At 34.1% G+C, this 22,103-nt stretch overlaps 1 protein-coding gene and 1 long non-coding RNA gene across 2 annotated transcripts; one reads left to right on the top strand and one right to left on the bottom strand.

The window, feature by feature from the left end:
• Positions 1–699: 699 nt before the first annotated feature.
• On the top strand, positions 700–1,664 carry LOC140749792 (uncharacterized). Its single transcript, XR_012103125.1, has 2 exons — positions 700–910; positions 1,177–1,664. It is a non-coding gene; the product is annotated as an uncharacterized LOC140749792 (long non-coding RNA).
• Positions 1,665–14,567: 12,903 nt separating this feature from the next.
• Positions 14,568–20,300, bottom strand: NGR-A2 (neuropeptide receptor A2). Its single transcript, XM_073082763.1, has 4 exons — positions 19,565–20,300; positions 17,084–17,181; positions 15,735–15,842; positions 14,568–14,900 (listed from the first exon to the last, which is right to left on the bottom strand). Exons 1-4 carry the CDS (start codon positions 20,298–20,300, stop codon positions 14,739–14,741), a joined length of 1,104 nt encoding a protein of 367 aa, XP_072938864.1. The 3' UTR covers positions 14,568–14,738.
• Between the last annotated feature and the right edge of the window lie 1,803 nt (positions 20,301–22,103).

Genomic DNA, 22,103 nt, shown 5'->3' with positions numbered 1-22,103 from the left:
GCTCGTCTGCTTCTTTTATATTATAAAAAAAATATGGACCGTATCAAGACTCTCTCGTACAAGAAACTTTAAGACCAACAGATCGACATACAATATTTGTATACAATAGTTGGTCTTAAAATTTCGAAGCAATTTTGTCATTGCAATGTGAATAAAATGCAAAATCAGAGGTCTTTACGCATTCGATCGCGCTACCAGAGGAGTTAGTCTTCTCCGGTATGCCGATGTGGACTGTTCCCGTACATCCGTAATATCACAGACCGTGGGAAGGCAGCCGAAGTGGACCCGATCCATTGTTTAAATATGACACGTTTCAATCAATTTGAGATGATTCAACGAAGTGTTGATTGAGAAACGAAACGGATGCCTGCTTCAGAATTAAAATCTAACGTACCTTCCCTACGATGTGTCGCTCAAATGTAAGGAAGAAAACTCGTCAACAATAAGATTAATTAGGTTCCTCCAAAAGAAATACATGGACTTATAAGGACGTCCATGTTTGTACAATGCAATATGTATAGATAGGTTAGTTTACGTTATATAGATTTTTTGAAGAATTAATATAGCAAACGAACACGCAGTTCACTTTATAAGAAGTAGTCACTGTATCCCTTGGACATCTGTATACTTTATATAGAACAGAGATTCTACCTGAAATCAGTGACAAATGTTTTGCCACTCTTGAGTAAGATCTATTAACCCTTTACACCCGAGATGATATGAGCGTGAGTTTCACTTTAAAAAAATTCCCACGTGATAGCTTCTTATTTTTCGAAACGCAACCGATGCCGATCGATCGTGAGGAGAGTATCGCACGTGCTACCGGCTAAGTGAGCGGGGTGCAGGCGGTCAGTTGTGCTAGGGACTCGTCCAAAGATGGCAGATTTTTTCGACCCGCGCACTGTCACAGGTATATAATTATTTTTGGTATTAAATGTTTAGTATCTATTATTAATTATAGCTAATTTGAAAGCTAAAAGAACACCAAATACGTGGAATTTAGTAGTTTATTCGATTAACTTGCAATTTAGATACAATTAGGTTGCAAATTTCAACTGTTACGATCGTGTGCCTACGGTTGTTGGTGCAGAATAACGTTTGATGAAAATGCTTTTATTGCTATTACCAGTTATGTGTAAGTTTCGTCAATATCAATTTTGTTTGTTTCAATTTTAGGGGTACATTTAAATGACGATCAGATTTTGCCAGTGCGGGGTGAGGAGAAATGTATCGGACATTGAAGATCTTCATGAAAGTGAAGAGCTTCAACCAAATAGATTAGAAGAGTTTCAATTTGAAGAATTTTGCCCTGAAACAGATCCAGAAGCACATGCAGACCCTCAAATAGAAACTGACCTAGAATTGGATCTGGAACTTGAGCCTGAACCTCAACCATCTACTTTAAAATCATCCCTAGAAATTTCTCGCCGCCGAGCATCTTCACGTCCAACACATCGAAAAATAGCTTGGAAAAGAATACTTTTTCTGTCTTGAAAAGGTCTACACATCCCTACCAACATCTCCAGTAAAGTTTCCAAAGAAATATTTTTCTTAATATTTTAATTATGAGGCTCTTGATATGTAACCAGATGCACAAATTTATATTATCTAAGAAGAACCGGTCGAAAACTTAATTTAATTGCAATAGATATGGCTAAAGTTTTCTCCATCTGCATTATCATTGGATGTATTCCCTAGCCAAGAATACCTACGCATTGGAGACCTGGATTTAAGACGGAGGCAATAACGGAAGAAAGAAGAATGTTGATTTTCATAGAATTACGTAGTTTAGGTTTCATTGCCAAGACAGATTTTTTATAAAGACTAATAAAAATAAAAACAGTGATGTTAAATATCTCCAAATTGTTTTAATTTTCTAATATTTTTTGATAAAAAACTAATTTTTTTTGCAATTTTCACGATCGTGAGTGTGACAGTTACCACCGGAGACTCACGATCGTGCGGGTCGATTTCTGGATTACGTATAAACTCTGGATTTTTTTTCGTATTTTTTGTGGATCCCTTAAGCTATATAAAAAGCCGTAATAAACGTTTTGAATCGGAAATTGCCAAAAAAAATCTTCGGGTGTAAAGGGCTAAACCCTCATATGTAAGTCAGCCGACAACCACACGACTTCGCAAAAATACAAGGACTGATTCACGTTTTAAATAGGTGTGGCAGTGGAACCTCTTCGGTCGAATAATATGGGTTCAACCATCTTTCAACTGCTATAGAACTAATTGAACTAATTCTGCGTTGTTTTAGTTCTAACATATGAGCCTCAAAACATACATCCACTAGCGACGCTTATTTGCTTAGAGCGTTATTTCAATTTCCAGCAAATATCAGCCAATTTCATCACAATTTGCATCAATTTCGTGACCTCACAAGATTCTCCTCGAGCGTTGCAACTAGTGGTCCTTGGGTAAGACAGAAATAGATAAGTCATTCGTCTCCCTGCCTCCTCCATAGTGATGGTGGTAGTGTAATATTATGGCTACTTTCGCCGCTGTTTCGTCATAAACAAAACAGCTTACGAATCGGCGATGGAAGAATACTTCTAAAATATATTTTGATATCAATGGGTCTGTCACTAAAAATGTAAAAAAATATAAAATAAAAATTATTACTAAGTACCTACGTCATAAATGCATTTATAACAATTTACACCAATACTCACAATAAAACGAATATCTACACTACTATATCAAAATTAAACTACTTAGTTGCAGTCTGAGACTAAGTACGTGTCTTATAAATTTAACAGCCCCTGTTAAGTTTAAGTACGTTCTAACTTTAACTCTGAAATCACTGCAATGAAATGTCAGGAGCATGCAAAGTGCCTTATATTTTTGATAGCTGACATTTGGTCTCCATAATCTTATTTAAATAGCGTTGGATTGGATACTGTGTAATATATTTGGTATAGTAGTTATAGGTACATAGGCTAATGCTTTCGGATGGAGCTACTGAAATTTATCCAACGCACTGCCTTGCGTTTAAATGTATACAAAATGTATACGTTTATTTACAATGTATACAAAATATGTATTTTAATTATATGTATTTATATAACATATGTATTTAATCGTGAATTGATATGTAATGATTGGGACGTGTCAACTAAGATAAGGTTTTTTTATAAGATTGAATTAGCAATCCGGCATGTTTTTCATCTGATGGTACGTGCAACTGCCACCCATGGACATTTGTAACCAACTCTATATATACAACAGAGCTCCTACCGAAACGTAAGAAGTATTTTACGCAAGTAATAGGTGTAGCGGTGGTACCTCCCAGGTCGAACCATGCTTTGTTCCTTTAGTTCCGGGACTAGATTAGGGCTACGGTATCCCCTGCCTGTCGTAAGAGGTGACTAAAAGGCTAAGGTTTAGAGCGGTAAAAATCCCACATAACTCGGCGTTGCTCCCACGTAGTCGGGTACCTTTTGAAGGTTCCCTCTCGTAAAGAAAAAAAGGTCGAACTATGCTTATTCTACCCTCAAAAGGGTCCTTCTGCAACATTTTTATTTTTTTTACGAATTCTTTATTACACTAACAGTTTAAAACCTACAGTAGTACTCATGGTAAATGCTAGAAACTGAAATAAGTTTACAGTGTTTGGTCAAGAAGTTTGGAAATCACTGACCCATACTTAATGGAGAAGTTTCGGTTCTTATCAAAACTTCTTGGCTTTAGAACTCGTTAACCATTGCAGTATGTCTACCACAGGAATTCCTACCTTAAAACAGTCTTATTTATGTCGAGGAACTATTTATCCAAGCAGGTTCAGAAGTCCACTGTCATGTAAGATTTTTTTATAATATAAAAACAACAAACGCAAATGGCTACTGCCGCCCATGGACAATTGTAAGCAACATGTCAACACTAGAAAAGATTAAATTCCTGCCTGAAGATTAAGTTGGAACACCCTTTACCCCAGGAAAAATAGCACTGTTATTAGGCAGAAATACAGGGCCTACAAGGTTGTACCACACATAATTCTACCAGCATAAGACTATGGTGAATCATTAATTATTTGAGTTTCGCTTATATCGCTACAAAGACAATGGAAACTCAAACTACATATTATTGCCGCGCAATCAAAAGGCAAAGGCGCTATCTGTGACAGTAAATCCATATTCCATAAACAAATGTTAGTTTTATTTGCAATGTCAAAATTAATAAATATCTATTCTGTAGCATCAATTTCAATTAGGCTGAAAGGCAAGAAGTCAAGGTCGTAACACTATATCAAAAGAACAATTTCAATTTTAATCTGTATTCTTTATACTTCATTTTTTGGTATATTAAAAATATTGTAAAAAAGATTGTCGTCCTTGCATCATTTTTCGTAGCATTTTGTGCACTAAAAATAAAACAGATATTTAACTTATATTTTATATCTTTGATTACTTCTTTCTGCGCTATCAAACTTTACAATCATTCATTATAACGTTGATTTCCGTCTTTATTATTTGAACGCTGAGAAAATGAATCTATTGAGGTGAACCCAGTGGAGCAAAAATTATTTATATACAAGCTCCAATTTATTTTTAGTATTCCGTAGAAAATATGTAAGTACTTGCTAAATTAATCCTGCGTCTGTTTCTGACATTTATTATCTCCATAGAATATAATTAACATGTGTCAAGTAGTATGTTCATTATTTATCATCTGTATTTATGTGTATTTTTATCTGTGCTTAAAAACAGACAGATTTTGTTTTTTATAGATCATAGAACATTGTTTTAAAATTACATATGTACATACATTCCATTTTTATGATATAAGTCATAGATTAGTAAAGATTACTCACTCCTAACAAGAAAATGTACCCAGTTTTGAGAATTGAAATACCTAGTTGCGTAAAAAAGTTTTGCCACGTCTCCGTGCTAAAATGTCCCTAAAATATTTGAAATTATTATTATAAATTATTTAATTATCATGTAAATTACGCAGTATTAGTTATTTATTCGTAAATTTTCTCTAAAAATGTTTTTATTTGTCAAGAATTCAAAAAAAGTACTTACTATAATAAGCCATTTGCGGCTTCATTCACTTTCAAGGCGGCGAAGTATCTTTAAAGTAGTAAAGAAAATTGTCCTTAAAATACACAGATCTATTAAGATATAGATCTGTGTTAAAATATCATAGAACTCTAGTGTTGTGGCCCGACTCACACTTGACCGACACTTTTATTATTGTGTACTCGTGAAGTTATTGAAGGCTTCTTTTAGGAAAATGACACATTTTCAATATTCGATCATCGATGTGTCACATCGATTACGTTATAAGGCACTTACAGCATCTTCATTTGGGTGTGAATAGATTATTTAAGTCATTGGCTTTTGGATATTTTTATTTACAGATACGACCTAAATACATTGTTTTATGCTTATGAACCTTTCATTCACAATGTCCACATCGGAGATTTCCCCCTAAATTTAGAAGATAACTTATTTAAGTAGGAAATATATAGAAGTATCATTTTAAGGGTATTTTTAGGGGGATAATGTTACACTAGACTTTGCAGATTATTTAACCTGGGTTGTTGTTGTGAAGTTGTTTAAAATTTAGGGGATTTTAAAATAGTTTCAAGAGGAAAGTTTTCAAATAGTTAGCATCACTGTTCGTACAGATAACATAATGTAAAGTTGTTTCTCAATTTGTTTTACTTATAAAGTTACTTATAAGTACTGTTAATCAATATTCTGCTTTACCTGACTTCTATTATTAGCTATATTATATAGGGTAATGAATGTAGGTAATGTTTAAGGGTGTATTTTACCGATTAATGGACTGCATTTTAATGTAAAGGAAGTCTAGTAAAAACAATCGTCTTTGAAATAAAGATCATCAACATTATCAGCCAGGGGCGCTTATATCCCTAGTACGATACCATTGGCTTATATGATTTTTTGTAAATTTAGGTATTACAACTTGTTAGGGTAATGCAGTGAGTTTACAGTCCAAAAAATTTGTAGACACAACCCAATACATCAGATACTATAGTGCTAAAGCCGTGTGGTGTGGTTTGGCACGTTTCAGCTGGGCATGGATGTGGAGTTTCAGCATAATAAATAATAGTCGTAATTTCACCTATTTCTGCCGTATAGCGGCACTGCTAATCTGTGTGAAGGTTGTGATAAGGCAGAGATAAGGCATTCCAGCTAAGTTTTAAGAACTCATTAGTGGTCAACTTCTGACTAGACTTGAACTTAATTTGGGATTATCTACAGATAGCCGTCGACCGAGCATTTACCAACTGATAGACAGCTCGTTTAATCTTATTTATAAAATTCTCGTGTCACAATGTTAGTCACCGTACTACTCCGAAACGGCTTTACCGATTTTCACCAAATTTTATATGCATATTTAGTAGGTCTGAGAATAGGCTACTATCTTTTGTTCATACCCCTAAGTGATAAGGGTTGTTCACCGTTAACACTTTTTATTTATATGGCAACAAAACGTTTGCCGGGTCAGCTAGTACTTCAATAAAGTACCTGTCGTATGTGACTTTAATATTATAAAAACTAATATTACCTACTTTAGCATATTATATACTTGATGTGCTTTGACAATATTACAATTATTGTGGAAAAGTGAAATTCATATAATATTTTGACAAAATATACACGCTTAGAATGTAGATGAACATAGCTCTATTACTCATATAGGTACTTAGGTGTTGTAATACGTGTATTTTAACAAACGGGATAGAATAATAAAATTTATACAAATAATTACTTTTACACTGTATTTATCGTATTCTCTTCATTGTTATACTTTGTTGAACTGATGCACAAGACGGTTTTAAAGGCGGACTTTATTGTAAAAAGCAATTTCTTCCAGCTGATTTTGAGGATGTGCAGGAAATGATAAAAGCGGTACGAGGAAAGAAAATACAGAAAAACATTTTAACCGAGTTCCCAAAGAATAGGTTAAGGAAGGAAAGAATGAAGGAAGGAAGATAGTTATCCGACGGGGCGATGACAACGTGCGATCACCAGAATTGAATAAACAGTTTACGTTGTTTATGTACTTACTTTTAAGCATAGATAAGTATAGGTATATTACGCCGCATATACGCCGTGTAATTGAAGGAAGCGATTAAATGGCTTAAACGGCTGACAATTCTGTCAGCCATTTAATGTCTGTCATGGTGAAATGTACGCGGAACAATGCCGACATGGACAGTTAAGTGGTGTAAAAACACGAAATCGAAGAAATGTGCGGAGAAAAATCGTTTCATTCGTAAATTGTCTAAAAACATTTTTTTATATTTTTCAAACACGAAAATACTGGTTACATTTTCTTGTTAGGAGTGAGTAATCTTTACTAATCTATGCTTTGAAGGTAAAAATAATGCTTTTTGGTTCTATTTCCAGTTATACTTACTTCCATTATTGGACCTGGAAACCTTCGTGGTTTTATTGTGATAGTATTGTCTGGCACTGGCAGGGACATCCTATTACAAATTAAAACATACTTATCCGAGGCGTTTCAACTTAGGCCTTAGTGGTAGCAACACAACTGTGGCCAACGTTTGGTAGGAATCTAACTTTATCTAGAGATGATTACACATGTCCATGGGCAACAGTAGCCTCTTACCATCAACTCGTATTCATATTATGAAAAAATAGTTTTAATATTATAAAAAAAATGTAACACTTTAAAATAATCGAGACTTTGTAGTACGAGTATTATTATTATTATTATTTTTATAATATAAGAGTAGCAGACGAGCATGCAGTCCACCTGATGGTAAGTGGCTACTGCCGCCCATGGACATCTGTAATCAACCCCAGATAGGATTAAGTATTCCTACCTGAGGTCGGCCACAGATGCGCCGCTACTCCTGAGGACTAAGTTGGAACGCCTCGGAAAAGTCTGTCTCCCTTACCACACCCTTCAAACCGGAACACAGCAGCGCCTAACACTGCTGTTATTAGGTAGAAATAGGTGTGGCGGTGGTGCCGCCGGAGTCGAACCACAAAGGGTTCTACCACCTTTTCTCGGCTTTGGTTTGAACGTCTTCATGTTATACTTAAATATAGGGTTTAAAAACTCTTAAAGGTACACTCTCATGCAGATGCATGCAGGAGTCGAACCACAAAGGGTTCTACCACCTTCAAATTATATTTGTTGTAGCAATTGTAGTTAATGTTAAAATTATGTTCAAAATTATGAAATAGGTATCTACCTATTAAGTACGGTTCAAGAGTCTTAATTACGAATCGAGAGAAAGCCCTGTGTCATACGGACTAATATCGGATCATAATTTCAATATCACCCTTTACGAACCCTAAAATACCTAAGTGTAAATGCTAACAATTTCATATTTCAATTATATTTTGTTTTATAGTGATGTTAAAATTACTTAATTGGTTATATTTGACATTTAGGCAACCTACACATAAATTAAAAGTCATGCATCACGTGCGATACCTATTTAAATGTTCTTAATCAATTATGTATCCACGTGCCCTTGCAATGTATTTTTGTATTATAATATTTTCATGTGAAACATCTATAGCCGCACGTAACGATTTCTGGCGTGGCGACGCATGCCGTGGCGACGCCACGCTATACGATGGTATATATACAGTCTATATGCAGTAGTGTGTACGGTGTGGCGTTTTGTGAAGTCACTGATTAAACGAATTAAGTAGTCACGATTTGAAATAAATTCGTAATTTTTTGTATTTAATGAAAATAAATGTTTATTCAATAAATAGTCATCGTTATCTGGAAAAAAGCGTAATATTTTATTTTATCATTATGACATATTAAGTTCCTATCACAATATGTTCTTTTCTGCATATTACTTTTACAAAATAATGTCGATGTTTCACATCTGCCAGGCGTCCCGTGACGGCTCACATTTTTTTAAAGCTATTAACTACCAAATAATAAATAATTGTACCGAAAATTCATATTTGCTCTAGCAAAAATAAGGATGGATGTGAATTACGTGTTTTTCAGATAGTTTACTATTGTATTGATTATTATGGAAAATTTAGATACTCGTTAAGCATAAACGAATAGGCGCGAATACGGTAATGTAAATGACGTACTCGGGTGTATTCGGTACTTGCCACGTTGCTTGTCTCTTCTTTGTTAGGTTATTTTCTAGTAAGTGTAAGATTATACGTCTGTATTCGCGTTTACATGCTCATCATTGTTCGTCGAGACTACCTCGCAAAACACACTTAGCAGTGATATATATTACATTTTTTACTCGTAAAATATGAATTATATAAAAAAAACGTAGTAAAGAAGTAGGAAAGAAGATATAGAAGTGCCGCGGACAAAGCTCGTGTGCAATAAGACTACCTGAAGTGAATGAGATTGCACATTAGTACTGGAGAAATTAGCAACGAACTAATACTAAGTTCTCCAAGCAAGAACGACTTAATTACAGAATCGTATACCTTGATATTAAGTTCCCGATGTGAAATAGCAATATACTAGAAATTAATTGTAAGCTTATTGCCTTTGACACTTTTCTTTTGAAATTTTCTAATCTTGTTTCATTAGTAAATTTTAATCAAACGTCCGAAGTTTATACGAATATTTTTTACATTATTTTTTTGTGTAGTTGATTATTCTTTTTTTAATTACGGAAAGTAATGAAGGTAATAAAATGACATAGATAAGGAAAACTCCAAAGTAAAAAGTGGTGGTTAATTAATTTAATCGTTTATACGAGGAAAAGAGGGATTAAATTAGATATTTCATTTTACAAAATTAATAAAAATGTTGAAATATAACAAAATATGAGCCGAATTTTTTAAAATACGAAACAGAAAGTGGGAATAGTTTAAGACGAAAGAAAAATATATATATCTACAGGCTAAATGTATGCAAGGATGGGTGTCAGATGTAAATGTGTAAAAAAAGATAAAATCCTATCAAAATAAAAGGTACTGCATACTTTCTACAAGCCGAATACTAGTATTTTTGAATTTAATTTTCATATTTGGCATTGCGATGAAATTTTAAAACCAATTAGTTTAATGGGCTATTTGAAAGGCCGTATTTGGTTGAACATTTGAAATTCCAATTAAATGACTATTGGCTATAATTGATTTAAGTGAACCGTGAGCTACTTAGTTTGCTATTGAACAAACACAGCTCAGCTACAGTTCAGCGACCTTCTTGGACCTTCTTGGGATTCAATATATTTATGAGGAGAATTACTTATATCGAAATGTATACAAAAATATTACCTTGCCTGTTACCAAGTACAAAATATTGCCTGTTTCTGATGTATTCACATAAATAGAAAGCGCTTGAAGTCGAAAAGAAAGAAAAGGTTTGGTAGAGCCTTTATTTCAGTCGCTAACGTAAGAGTTCAAGTCGAAGTTTCCGCAAGGTTTCACCTTTTGTTTGCCTGCCTCGTCAGTGGCTAATAAATCTTGCAAATTCGTTTTAAGTTTTTCATTGTGATTCTACTAGAGGTGCGCAAAATATATCACTAAAGTGAAAAGAGCGAGATATATCTTTTGAACTCAGTGATATATATCACTCTTTTAGCTCACTAGCTCACTTTAGCTCAGTAGCTCTGTAACGATATAAGCGACATTTTATATCAGTATTTCAGAGAATCAGATCAAAATGTTTGACAACATTTTTGATTCCTATAATTAATACAAAAGAAATTATATATGAATTGTACAGCCAACACTATTTGTATATCCCTGTTTTCACATTCTTAGCAAAGAATAAAGATTTTAATTTAGTGTTTAATACGTTATGCATTTGACTCAAATCAGACTCTCTCAGTCAGCTCAGTCGCTCATTTGACTCATAACTCACTCGCGAGCGAGTGACTCCGAGTGAGTGATGAGTGTGACGCGGATATAAAGATATAATTCAAAATCGTCGGAGTTGATGAGTGATTAGCTCTTTGGTGAAGATATATATCTTTTATATCACTCACTCGCGAGCTACTCAACTCTAGATTCTACTCTATGTACATACTTGTACGTACGAAAACGTTGTACGCTTTTGAAAGAATAAAACTATTTTTTGATCCAATTAACAAGTATTATTATTCCCGCGCAAAATACAACTCAAACGTCGAAACCCGATCTTTTCTTTTTTTATGCTAACTCATACAGTCCTACCTGCCAGTGACTACAAATGAGATTTAATTATAATAAAAATAACACAAGATAATTACTTTAAAAAAAAACTACTTATAATAAAGTTATTTGAATAGATTTTGAAAACCTTTAAAAGCTCGTTGCGCGCGTTGAGTGTGTGATTTTGCATTATCAAAGTTCTTATAGAGAAGGAGAGCGTTTCCGGGGAGAGTTTTATTGTGATTTATTTAACAGAAAAAAATGTATTAGGTATATTAAATCGAAAAAAAAACATTAACCGTATGCGACCATTATATTACTGTCAGTTTAACGATAGTCAAATGTAAATATTAAAAAATATATATTATCTCTGGAAATTTAGATAGAGACATTGGTGAATCAAGTTACTTTTCACTTACAATCGAATCTCGACTTCTGCGATCGATAACTCGTTTTCTTTATCATAAATCATTTTCCAGATAGGTATACCATCAAAACCTACGTAACATTAAAAACATCTATTTGTTTCTAACAGTTTCTAAGGGTACTAAATTGTTTTTAGATAAAAGTAGCCAGTATTCCTCGTTCTATTACATAATGTCGTTTCAACGTAATTTATATATTTGAAGTATTCAGAAAGACATTTGTCAGAAAACGAAGATTATGTTTGTTTTTCATTAACTTAATACGTTTCTAGGAAAAGCTGTTTGAATAAATATTATTTTTGTAATGATTGAAATATAATTTCTTAATCATGAAAAAATTATGTAAGTATACAAAAATTGTAATATTTTGTATCAAGTATTTTTTTACGTTAGAGTAGTTTTTCTTGATATTTCATTTTTAGGTAAATATTTTACTATAGAAGGCCAACGTCTAAGAACGCTAATGAAGCAAATACAATGTAGAGCTCAATCTGAATATATTTCAAACTTTGAAATAAACATTATTAAAAACTTTTTTGTGAAACTATAATAGTAATGACAGGCAAAAACTAACGATCTGATTTAAGTATGAGGCAAGTTAGGCTTCAAGTAAGATATTGTTATAGATATCCATGGGCGGCAGGCACCATTTTCCATAAGGTAGCTCGTTTTCTTTACCATTGTTATAGAAATAAACACTATTGTAATGTTCTGTATTCTTGTTTATTATTTTTTCGATTTGAGTATAAATATTTATTTTTAAATGTGAAAACACTTGCATAAATAAGTAAATAAAATGCAAATAAATGTAGGTCTAGCATAGATAGGGGTAATAATGATAGGAGGGAAACACGCTGAAAAGTTTCGAGTTTGAAGGTGGTAGAACCCTTTGTGGTTCGACTCCGGCGGCACCACCGCCACACCTATTTCTACCTAATAACAGCAGTGTTGCGCTACTGTGTTCCGGTTTGAAGGGTGTGGTAAGGGAGACAGACTTTTCCGAGGCATTCCAGCTTAGTCCTCAGGGGTAGCGGCGCATCTGTGGCCGACCTCAGTTAGGAATATCTAATCCTATCTGGGGTTGATTACAGATGTCCATGGGCGGCAGTAGCCACTTACCATCAGGTGAACTGCATGCTCGTCTGTTACCCTTATATAATAAAAAAAAAAAAAAAAAAAATAAACACATTGCGCGGGTCCCTAAATTTGTGCTAATTTTTGGAATTTGGTTAACGCACTGTCGTTCGTCTAGACAAATACTTGTATCGTCATATCTATATAATTTAAATATACTCAAATATTACTTTTAATCAAAGACATATAGTAGCAACACTCTGAAGGGAGGATAGGGAGGAAAGTGCGAAGAAAGTAGAGGAAAATGTAGTAAATCTATAATGTGAGATATATTATGTTAACTGTGTATTTATCCCCAGATGGTTTTGGTGTGAAACGGGACGAATGATTTTTTATAGAAATCTTGACAATGTATATAAGCCCTATTTGGTTTTAATTGTGTGAGATTATACTACAGTATATACAATAATATGTAAAAAGTTTTCAAAGATATGTGAAGTCTACCAATAAGCGTTTGGCCAGCGCGGTGGACTATGGCCTAATCCTTCTCATTCTGAGAGGAGACCCGTGCCCAGAAGTGAGACAGTAATGGATTGATGACGATATAATAATACGTAATATAAAAAAAATAAACTTTAAAATGTTCTTGAGACTCTCAGTAGTCAGTACACAAGTACCTACACAGACTTTTTTATCACTGTGAATGAACTGGGATTGAATTATAGGATTGTGTGTTTAGGCCGTGTCGTTAACAAAGCAATTCCCCGTAATTACAAAACAAACAACAAGTGGCTCACTTTACGTATAGAGAAACACATTAAAATTTTTAGTATCTAAAATCACAATTTTTTCTATTATTTCAGGAATTTCATATATTAAACTTTTATTTCAACAAGCAGTGATAGCCTAGTGGTTAAGAAACGCGGCCTCTCGATCGAGGGGTCCGAGGTTCAAATGGCACGCACAAAGGGCACGCACCTCTGATTTTCAAATTAATGTGCGTATTAGAAATTAATTATCACTTGCTTAAACGGTGAAGGAAAACATCATGAGGAAACCTGCATACCTGAGAGATCTATAAAAAAAAAATCTTAAGGGTATGTGAAGTCTACCAATACGCACTTGGCCAGCGCGGTGGACTATGGCCTAATCCTTCTCATTCTGAGAGGAGACCCGTGCCCAGCAGTGGGACAGTAGTGGGTTGATGATGATGATGATGATGATATAATTCAAAGATTTTATTATTAATTATTATATACAAAAATGTAGGCAGTAGTATGACGAAGCGTTCCAGTTTAGTCTTCGCAGGCTGAATTAGCTAAACCAAATGATTGTGCGTGATAATATGACGCCCGTGGCACGGGCACCATTTAGGAAGGTATAGTTAGCGCTAAACTGCTAGTCCGCTCTGAAGTTGTTGCGAGCAGGTGTAGTCATACAATTTGCTATGGTGACGTGAGTCATTTCTATATTCTGAGCGGACTAGCAGTTTTATGGGGACTATAACACATGAGCGAATACTGAGTTGATACACAAGCAAACATTCGTGTCGGCAGGCGTCGCTAGCGGTCGTTGGCAGTCGCTGACGAACGGTGACTTTGCGGTCGGCGGCTCTCGTCAGTGTCGAGCTGCGACAGTCGGTGACGACTATCGGCTGTCGTAACCATAGATAAGTATAGATATCTCACCGCCTTGTTATTGAAGGAAGCCGTTAAATGGCTTAAACGGCTGACAATGTCTCAGTCGTTTAATGGCTCACATGGTTTAATTTACGCGGAACAATGCCGACATGTGCAGTTAAGTGGTGCAAAAACACGAAATAGAAGAAAAAGGTGCGAAGAAATATCGTTTCATTCGTAAATGATCTAAAAACTACATTTTTTTAATATTTTTCAAACACGAAAATACATGACAGTGACAATTTCAATTATCAAAACTGGTTATATTTTCTTGTTAGGAGTGAGTAATCTTTACTAATCTATGGTCGTAACATGACGTCGACGTTCGTGGGCAATCGTCGGTCGCTGGCGGTAGTCGTTGTATGTTGTCGCTCATGTATCAGCTTCCTTATTCCACGATAACAAAATTATTTAAAGCTTATTCATTCTATATTGTTTTAATTATTATCAATAACTTTATTCTGTTAAACTAAGCCTGTATTCCCACTGTATACAGTTTCGCTGTGAAGATTGTTTAATTTATAACCTCTTTGTAAATTGTCCGTCGCAGATTTATTGGTGCTTTTGTTAACCCGAAGACCTATACTCGGAGTTTGGCTAGAAATTCCGCGGCCTTTCAGTAGTTCCTGTAAAAGTGTTAGTGACTTTATATCAATATCACAATTGGTTATATTTAATATTTAATAAATTAAATAAATATTAATAAGCAGTATAATAAAGCCGAGAAATGACGCTCTACCTGCTGTAGGTGAATCCAGAATTAAGGTTTTTTTTTTATTTCAGAAACTGAAAATACCATTATTCTAATTTGTTAGTCACTCGTACTGTTATCTTTTTCTAAAAGCATTATTCTCCACAGAGTAATAAACAATTATTGTTTGTGCCTTTTTATTTTAAATCCTGTCACACTTATACATAAGCCCTACATAACTCATGACAAACATAAGTTCCCTTTATTTTCTAGATTATTACAATATTATAAGCCCACCTTTCTTGAAGAACTAGTAGGAAATGGTATTGCGAATAAAGCCTTCTGACTTTAGAAATAAAGTCACCTTTGAATATCCAAATAATATAACGATGACAATTATGAATGATACGTGAGCAAACAACCTCTCAGTGAGATATATAAAATGGCGATAGAGGTGCCAAAGAAAGTTTTATTAGTTTCAGCAGCAATGTAGTAAAGCTATTTCTCCCTAATAACATCAGTGATAAGCGCTGCTGTGTTCTGGTTTGAAGGGTGTGGTGAGGGAGAAATACATTTCCGAAGCGTTCCAGGTTAGTTCTCAGGGGTAGCGGCGTATCAGGTAGGAATAAGTAAAACTTTACATTATTAGCTATCTAGAGACTACATTTACATGAACCAAAACTGACCTGAAATTAATACAGTGATAATTATCATGTGTTTAGATATTAGATATACTTGCTTTGTGTATTCGTCTAAATAACTAACTTACTTTGAAAGCACGTCGAAACTTGCGCGACATAAGGCTGTAAAGGATCGGGTTCACGGCAGTCGAAGCGTAGCTGTTAATGCAGTTCAGGTAGCAGAACACCTGCCACACCTGGAAGTTAAGTTAATTGATGCAACTGTATTACGAAGTTGATAGAATTAGTGTTTATTTACATTTAAGACAAAGAGGTACGTACCTACTGTGGCACTTGGCAGACAAAAGGTAGTTTCACATACATATAAACGTAAAAGTAATGTTGCTAAAATATATCATTAATATATTAATGCAGTGATAGTCTAATATTTACTCGGCCACTTAATTGAGGGGTCCGAGGTTCAAATCCCAGGCACCTCTGATTTATAAAAGTTATGTGCGTATTATACATTAATTATCACTTGCTTAAACGGTGAAGAAAAACTTCGTGAGGCAATCTGCATGCCTGAGAGATTTATAAAAAAAAACAAAGGTTTGTAAAGTCCACCAATACGCAATTGGTCTGCGTAGCTTAGTCTATGGCTAATGGCGAGTCTAGCGTAGTCTATGGCTTAATCCTTCTCATTCTGAAAGGAGACCCATTCCCAGTAGTGAGACAATAATGGGTTGACGATGTTGACGATGATGATTCGTATATATTAATGTATTTATTTATATGTACGTGTAAACACTGCCCGTAGTGCCCGTGTCTGTCAAACTATTGCATAGAAAAATATTATTTTGTCACGACCTATGCCTGGCACTTGAGAATGCGTGTGGAGTCTAAATAAAAAATAAATGGCAATGAATATAGGATCAAATACGGAAAATAATAGAATTCCTAGCGAGACGTATCAAAACTAAGCACGATTATTTCCAAGAAGTAAAAAGCAATAAACATTTCAATAACATCTGTTTCTAGTAAGGCCTATTTCGAATTCCAGCTATTTTGCCGATATTAATATTGAGAGACCTATCTGTGAGCCACTTATATACAAAAATAAATCTTATATGTGAAATTCTCGTGTCACAATGTTAGTTACCATACTCCTCCGAAGCGGCTTTACCGATTTTCACCAAATTTTATATGCATATTCAGTAGGTCTGAGAATCGGCTACTATCTATTTTTCATACCCCTAAGTAATAAGGGTTGTTCACCCTTAACATTTTTTTTATATGGCAACACTACGTTTGCCGGGTCAGCTAGTTAAATATAAAAATGTATAAAATTATTTTGACACAACTGTCAAGATAAGGTTTCAGTTTGGAGGATAAGTGATGGTTTTCAAGATCGTTTATATTTAATTTAATTTTAAACAGCTGATAGCTGTCACAAAAATATACAATTAATTAAAAATACTGAAATGAAAATACTTACATAGATATAATCTTTTTGCCTTAGCTCAGGAATTATTGCCATTATGCGAATGATACAGTATGGCGACCAGCAGATAAAAAAGGATGCAGCAATGGCCGCTGAAATGAAAATTATTGTTAAATAATTAATAATAAACTAATAAAAATATATTTATAGTTTGTTAACCTATTAATTAACATTATTGTAGAAAAAATGACGTTCGGCTTCAATTTGGTGGACGCACGCTATCTAGGTTCAGAATATAGTTTTGTTTTCATCTAAAAATATTTTCAACAAGGTATAAATTATCTACTTTTAAAAGAATAAAAATATTTGTTCAACCAATTTACAACTTTTTTATTCTTTCCGCGCAAAACTCCAAACGTCAAAACTATTATTTTTCTTTTTTATGCTAACTCATACAATCGTACCAGCCAGTGACTATATAAACCCTAAAGTTATTCTTATAAAAATGAAACATCATGAAAATAACAAAATAATTTATTAAAACAACACTAATAATTAAATAATTTGAATAGATTTCTAAAACTTGTAACAAATAAACAAATAGTGTAATGATATATTGAAAATCAATTTAAATGTCCCTACTTCAAATTGTTGTATGTGTATGTAATTTGGATTTATTTTGTACCTTGGAGCCGATTTGATCATAGAGCCAGGAGGCAAATATTAGAACGCTTAATTATTATTTTTTTATTTTAAAGTTCAAACTACAATCTCGTCACAGACCCATCGCGAAGAAACCCACTAAACTTGTTGTACCTATAGAAATTACGTTATTTTTATTTTGATTTCTTTTTTTATAACAGGTAATCAATTGTAAAAAAAAAAATGTATTCTCGGAAATATGCAACCTAAGTGCTCACTCAGTCTGTCCTTTTTAAAGTAAGTGTTTTTTGAAGGTGGTAGAACCCTTTATGGTTCGACTCCGGCGGCACCACCGCCACACCTATTTCTACCTAATAACAGCAGTGCTAGGCGCTGCTGTGTTCCGGTTTGAAGGGTGTGGTAAGGGAGACAGACTTTTCCGAGGCGTTCCAGCTTAGTCCTCAGGGGTAGCGGCGCATCTGTGGTCGACCTCAGGTAGGAATATCTAATCCTATCTGGGGTTGATTACAGATGTCCATGGGCGGCAGTAGCCACTTACCATCAGGTGGACTGCATGCTGCTACTCGAATCGTCTGCTACTCTTATATTATAAAAAAAAAAAAAAAAAAACATTTAAAAAGACAAACTGACGGAAGGTACGGCTATATTAGCCTTAGAAAAGTAGCAGAAGGGAGTGCCATGTACGTGGTACGTCATGGCATTGTTAAGTAGTAAATGTCGCCCATGGACATCTGTAAACAAGTAATTATATAGAAATTCCATTATCTTTATTAATTAAAACGACGATAAAACAAACTTGTTTTACGCTATGTTTATACTCTTATTTTCTTTTACAAAAGTTCTAGTAGTACACAAGAATTCCATTTATTATAATACAAAACAAAGACATAGTCTTTATTATTTTGCGGATCTTAATTCTGAGTCTTCCTCTAAGATGTTTGTATAATACCTGCTAGGGTTGCCGTCTCTTGTCTCAAATGTAATATTTTTCGAAATAAGCAGTAAAAGACAATATTTTCTGTTAAAAATATAGTATTTTCTGGGAAAACGAAAAATAGACAGAAGTATATATATACCTAGGTAATGCTTTATCATATTCAATTTTTTGAGTAATGTAAATCAAAAACTCACTTTTTTTTAACTCTTTTTTATCTTCTCATAATTTCCAGTACGTAACCTTCCGAAAATAACCGAAAATAACCTTCTTGTAAATTGTTTTAGTGATTTTAATTAGATTTCGGTATCGAAAATATAATATATTCAAATACTTTATCTATTTTTTTAACAATATATAATACGCAAACCCGAAATATAGTTCAATACTACGTGTTTACTACAATTGGTAACCCTAATTAACACCTACGTAGAAAATTCGCTTCGCACAAAATGTAATCTGTACTAAAAAGCAGGCAATTACTGAGCTCATATTATATATTTCTCATTCAATTTCATTTGAAACATCTACTCAAACAGCTGTGTAGAGACCATACAGTGTCTTAAGTCCCTTTTCAACTTGATATACGAGTATATAGGGTAAAACAATGGAGTTATTTATGGAGCATTTTCACTTATCCAAAATAGGTGGAAGAGATTATGAAATTAATGTTGACCCTATTATAATTAAAATATTGATAAACGTAGAATCCTCCCAAAACCTAGCTCTCAAATGATGTGAATCATACTAAAAATGCCGCGGGGTAAGAGAATTCGCTAGCGTTTAAATTTTCAAACGCATGAACATGGCCTTGGTTTAGACTTCCTAAGCTTATAATATAAAACACATATATAACGCACAAGCATCAGATGAACAATTGACCTGAAATACTATAAGTAAGCGAGAAATGAATTTTAAGCGAGAAAGCTCATACTAACCCAACAATTTAATCGCCTTGCTTCTGTTCTGCTTCGCAAAGGTCGGAGTGTGGCTTAACGAATGCTTCGTTTTCAGCTTCAAAATAATCAAGATATAAAGCATGGTTATCACCATCATTGGGAATATGAAAAAGACGAGGACTTCCACAGCCATTAAAAGCACCACTTGGTTACTTGGTGGTGAATTGAAGTAAATGTATACACTCGTATGTTCTTCTATATTGTATAAGTAAAACACATTTAGTAGACAGAATGAGGCGGCTGCCGTCCAGTTTATAGCAAGAATTTTGAACACACGAGAGTTCAGGATAAGTGTATGACGTAAAAAAGGCTTCGATATTACGATGTATCGTTCTATAGTCAGCGCTAAAATAGTTAGCACGCTACAATTGGTTAACAGATCCCAAAATAAGAAAACTATGTGTCCAGTTATTTTCCCAAAGAGGTCCGGAATCCACAAAACTGTTATTTCGATTGGAACGAACAACGCGGTCATGAGGTCGGCTATCGCTAAATTGAACAGGTAGTAATTAGTCGGCGTTCTCATGGATCGATCCCGGATAATAACTGCACAAGTGCACACATTCCCCACTACACTCAAAATCATTGACACTACGAAGAATACTGACACGACGATTTCGAAAACGCCTATCTTGTCGTTCAAAACGTAGTTGTCGTCGTAGAATAAGAAGAAATTAACACTGTTCTCAATGTAGCTGTAATTTGCTTTTAACATTTTTGTGGTGTGCAAAGAAGTTTTATTAACACGAGAACGCGATCAAACATTCGCGTTGAAGTGAAGTTCGGGAGGCTTATGGACAAAAGCTCCCCCATAAACTACAGGGTGTTGATTTTTTCATACTGGATTTGTTATTAACATGTTTATTTTTATGATCGCCAATTTTCCTCTGGTATGTCGAGAGTTTTAACAAGTTACTCGTGTAATTTTATGACGATAACCCATTATGATGACAGGGATTTAAGCCGTAGTCCACTGTGCTGTGCAAATGCAATTTAGTAGACGTTACATGCATTTGACATTTTTTTAAACACTCTCAGGCGTTGCCTCTCATTTTTCAAAATTATATGCATATTAGAAATTCATTATTACTTGCTTAAACGGCGAAGGAAAACATCGCGAAGTAACCTGCATACCTAAAAAATCTAAAAAAATAACAAAGTTTACAACCAATACGCACTTGGCCAGCACGGTGGACTATTATGACTTAATCCTCATTCTGAGTGTCCAGGAGTGGAGTGGAGTGGAGGTAATGGGTTGATGATGATATCTTACCACGGATAAATGCGATCATTTAATGTAACTTATGTTGACTAAGGCACTGCAATAAATATATAAAAGTTCGGAAAATGACAGATCGAGTTCAGCGGTGGACATTGATTGATTTGTGTAATAGCTCTGTCACATATGGCTCGAAGAATCAATTTACACATTCCGGATATGAATTGAATTGTTGTTGATTAATAATTTCTATTCCCAAATAGTTTAGTCATTTTAAATTTAGTTTCTCTAAATGGAGGTATGCGGCTCGAATCTTAAGCAGGTACCTCTGATTTTCCTAAGTATTTAAATTAATTAGGAATTAACGAACACTTGTTTTAAGTGTGAAAAAATACATTTATATGACTATGGTGTACTTTTTCTCTCTAAGATAAGCTTAGATATAATATAGATGTGTCTAGCAAGATAGTAGGTATTGTGTGAAGATAGTAGGTTTGTGTGTGTAAGTAATCAATATTAAAAAAATCTATGGTGTAAGTCCTTCCATTTAGGTGTTCTTGAATTATTCAATCTATTTTAGGTAATTCATAAATGAATTCGAATTATAACTAAAAATAACTACAACTATATACACTGTACAAAGTAACTTACATTTTTATGTCACTCATAAAAATAATCTCTCAACAAATGTGAACACCATTGATAAGAATGTAATTGAGTGTATCCAAACAAGCGCTCAAATTGATAGCAACCATAGAGCATAGCCCAGTCACCCTTAATTGAAATTGCCCCGTATGGTAATGACGTCGTTTGTGCACGTTTATCTAGCATAGGATATTTGGGTAAAGACGTCTTTACCCAAAGAAAAGAATAGCAATGTATTCCGTGGTATAACAAGGTTTAAGGAAATAGGTCAAATTTTGATTCATATATTATTTTAATGTAGATGATTCGGATAAACAAGTCTTTGCAATTGCTATTGAGTGATATACCATGGAATATCAATTATAGCACGTTTAGTTATATTTTAGCACGTTACTTGACACGGCTAGTCAGCGACCCAATACCACAGTTTTTTTTTTATATTTTTTAAGTTTTATAGATTCTGAATATGATCTTGATAATTTTATCATCAAAGAACATAAGTAAACAAGGCATTCCCGTTCACAGGACCCCAAATACATGCAGTGCCTATATGGGTAGCCACTCTATAAAGTACCCAATTCTAAGATAGGTCCTTATATAATAATCTTTGTTAACAAATGTGAACACCATTGATAAGAATGTAATTGAGTGTAT

This window comes from Epargyreus clarus, unplaced genomic scaffold (genome assembly GCF_041222505.1).
Source record: "Epargyreus clarus isolate Ecla_fem2 unplaced genomic scaffold, WU_Ecla_fem_2.2 ptg000018l, whole genome shotgun sequence".
Lineage (NCBI taxonomy): Eukaryota > Metazoa > Arthropoda > Insecta > Lepidoptera > Hesperiidae > Epargyreus > Epargyreus clarus.
Note: the sequence above shows the minus strand (reverse complement) of the source record. Positions and strands in the feature narration are given on the sequence as shown.

Coding starts and splice junctions, on each gene's coding strand:
- NGR-A2 (XM_073082763.1), bottom strand. CDS start 20,300: ATGTTAAAAGCAAATTACAGCTACATTGAGAACAGTGTTAATTTCTTC. Junction 17,182..19,564: donor CAAGGCGATTAAATTGTTGG/GTTAGTATGAGC, acceptor TTTTCATTTCAG/CGGCCATTGCTGCATCCTTT. Junction 15,843..17,083: donor GGCAAAAAGATTATATCTAT/GTAAGTATTTTC, acceptor CTTAACTTCCAG/GTGTGGCAGGTGTTCTGCTA.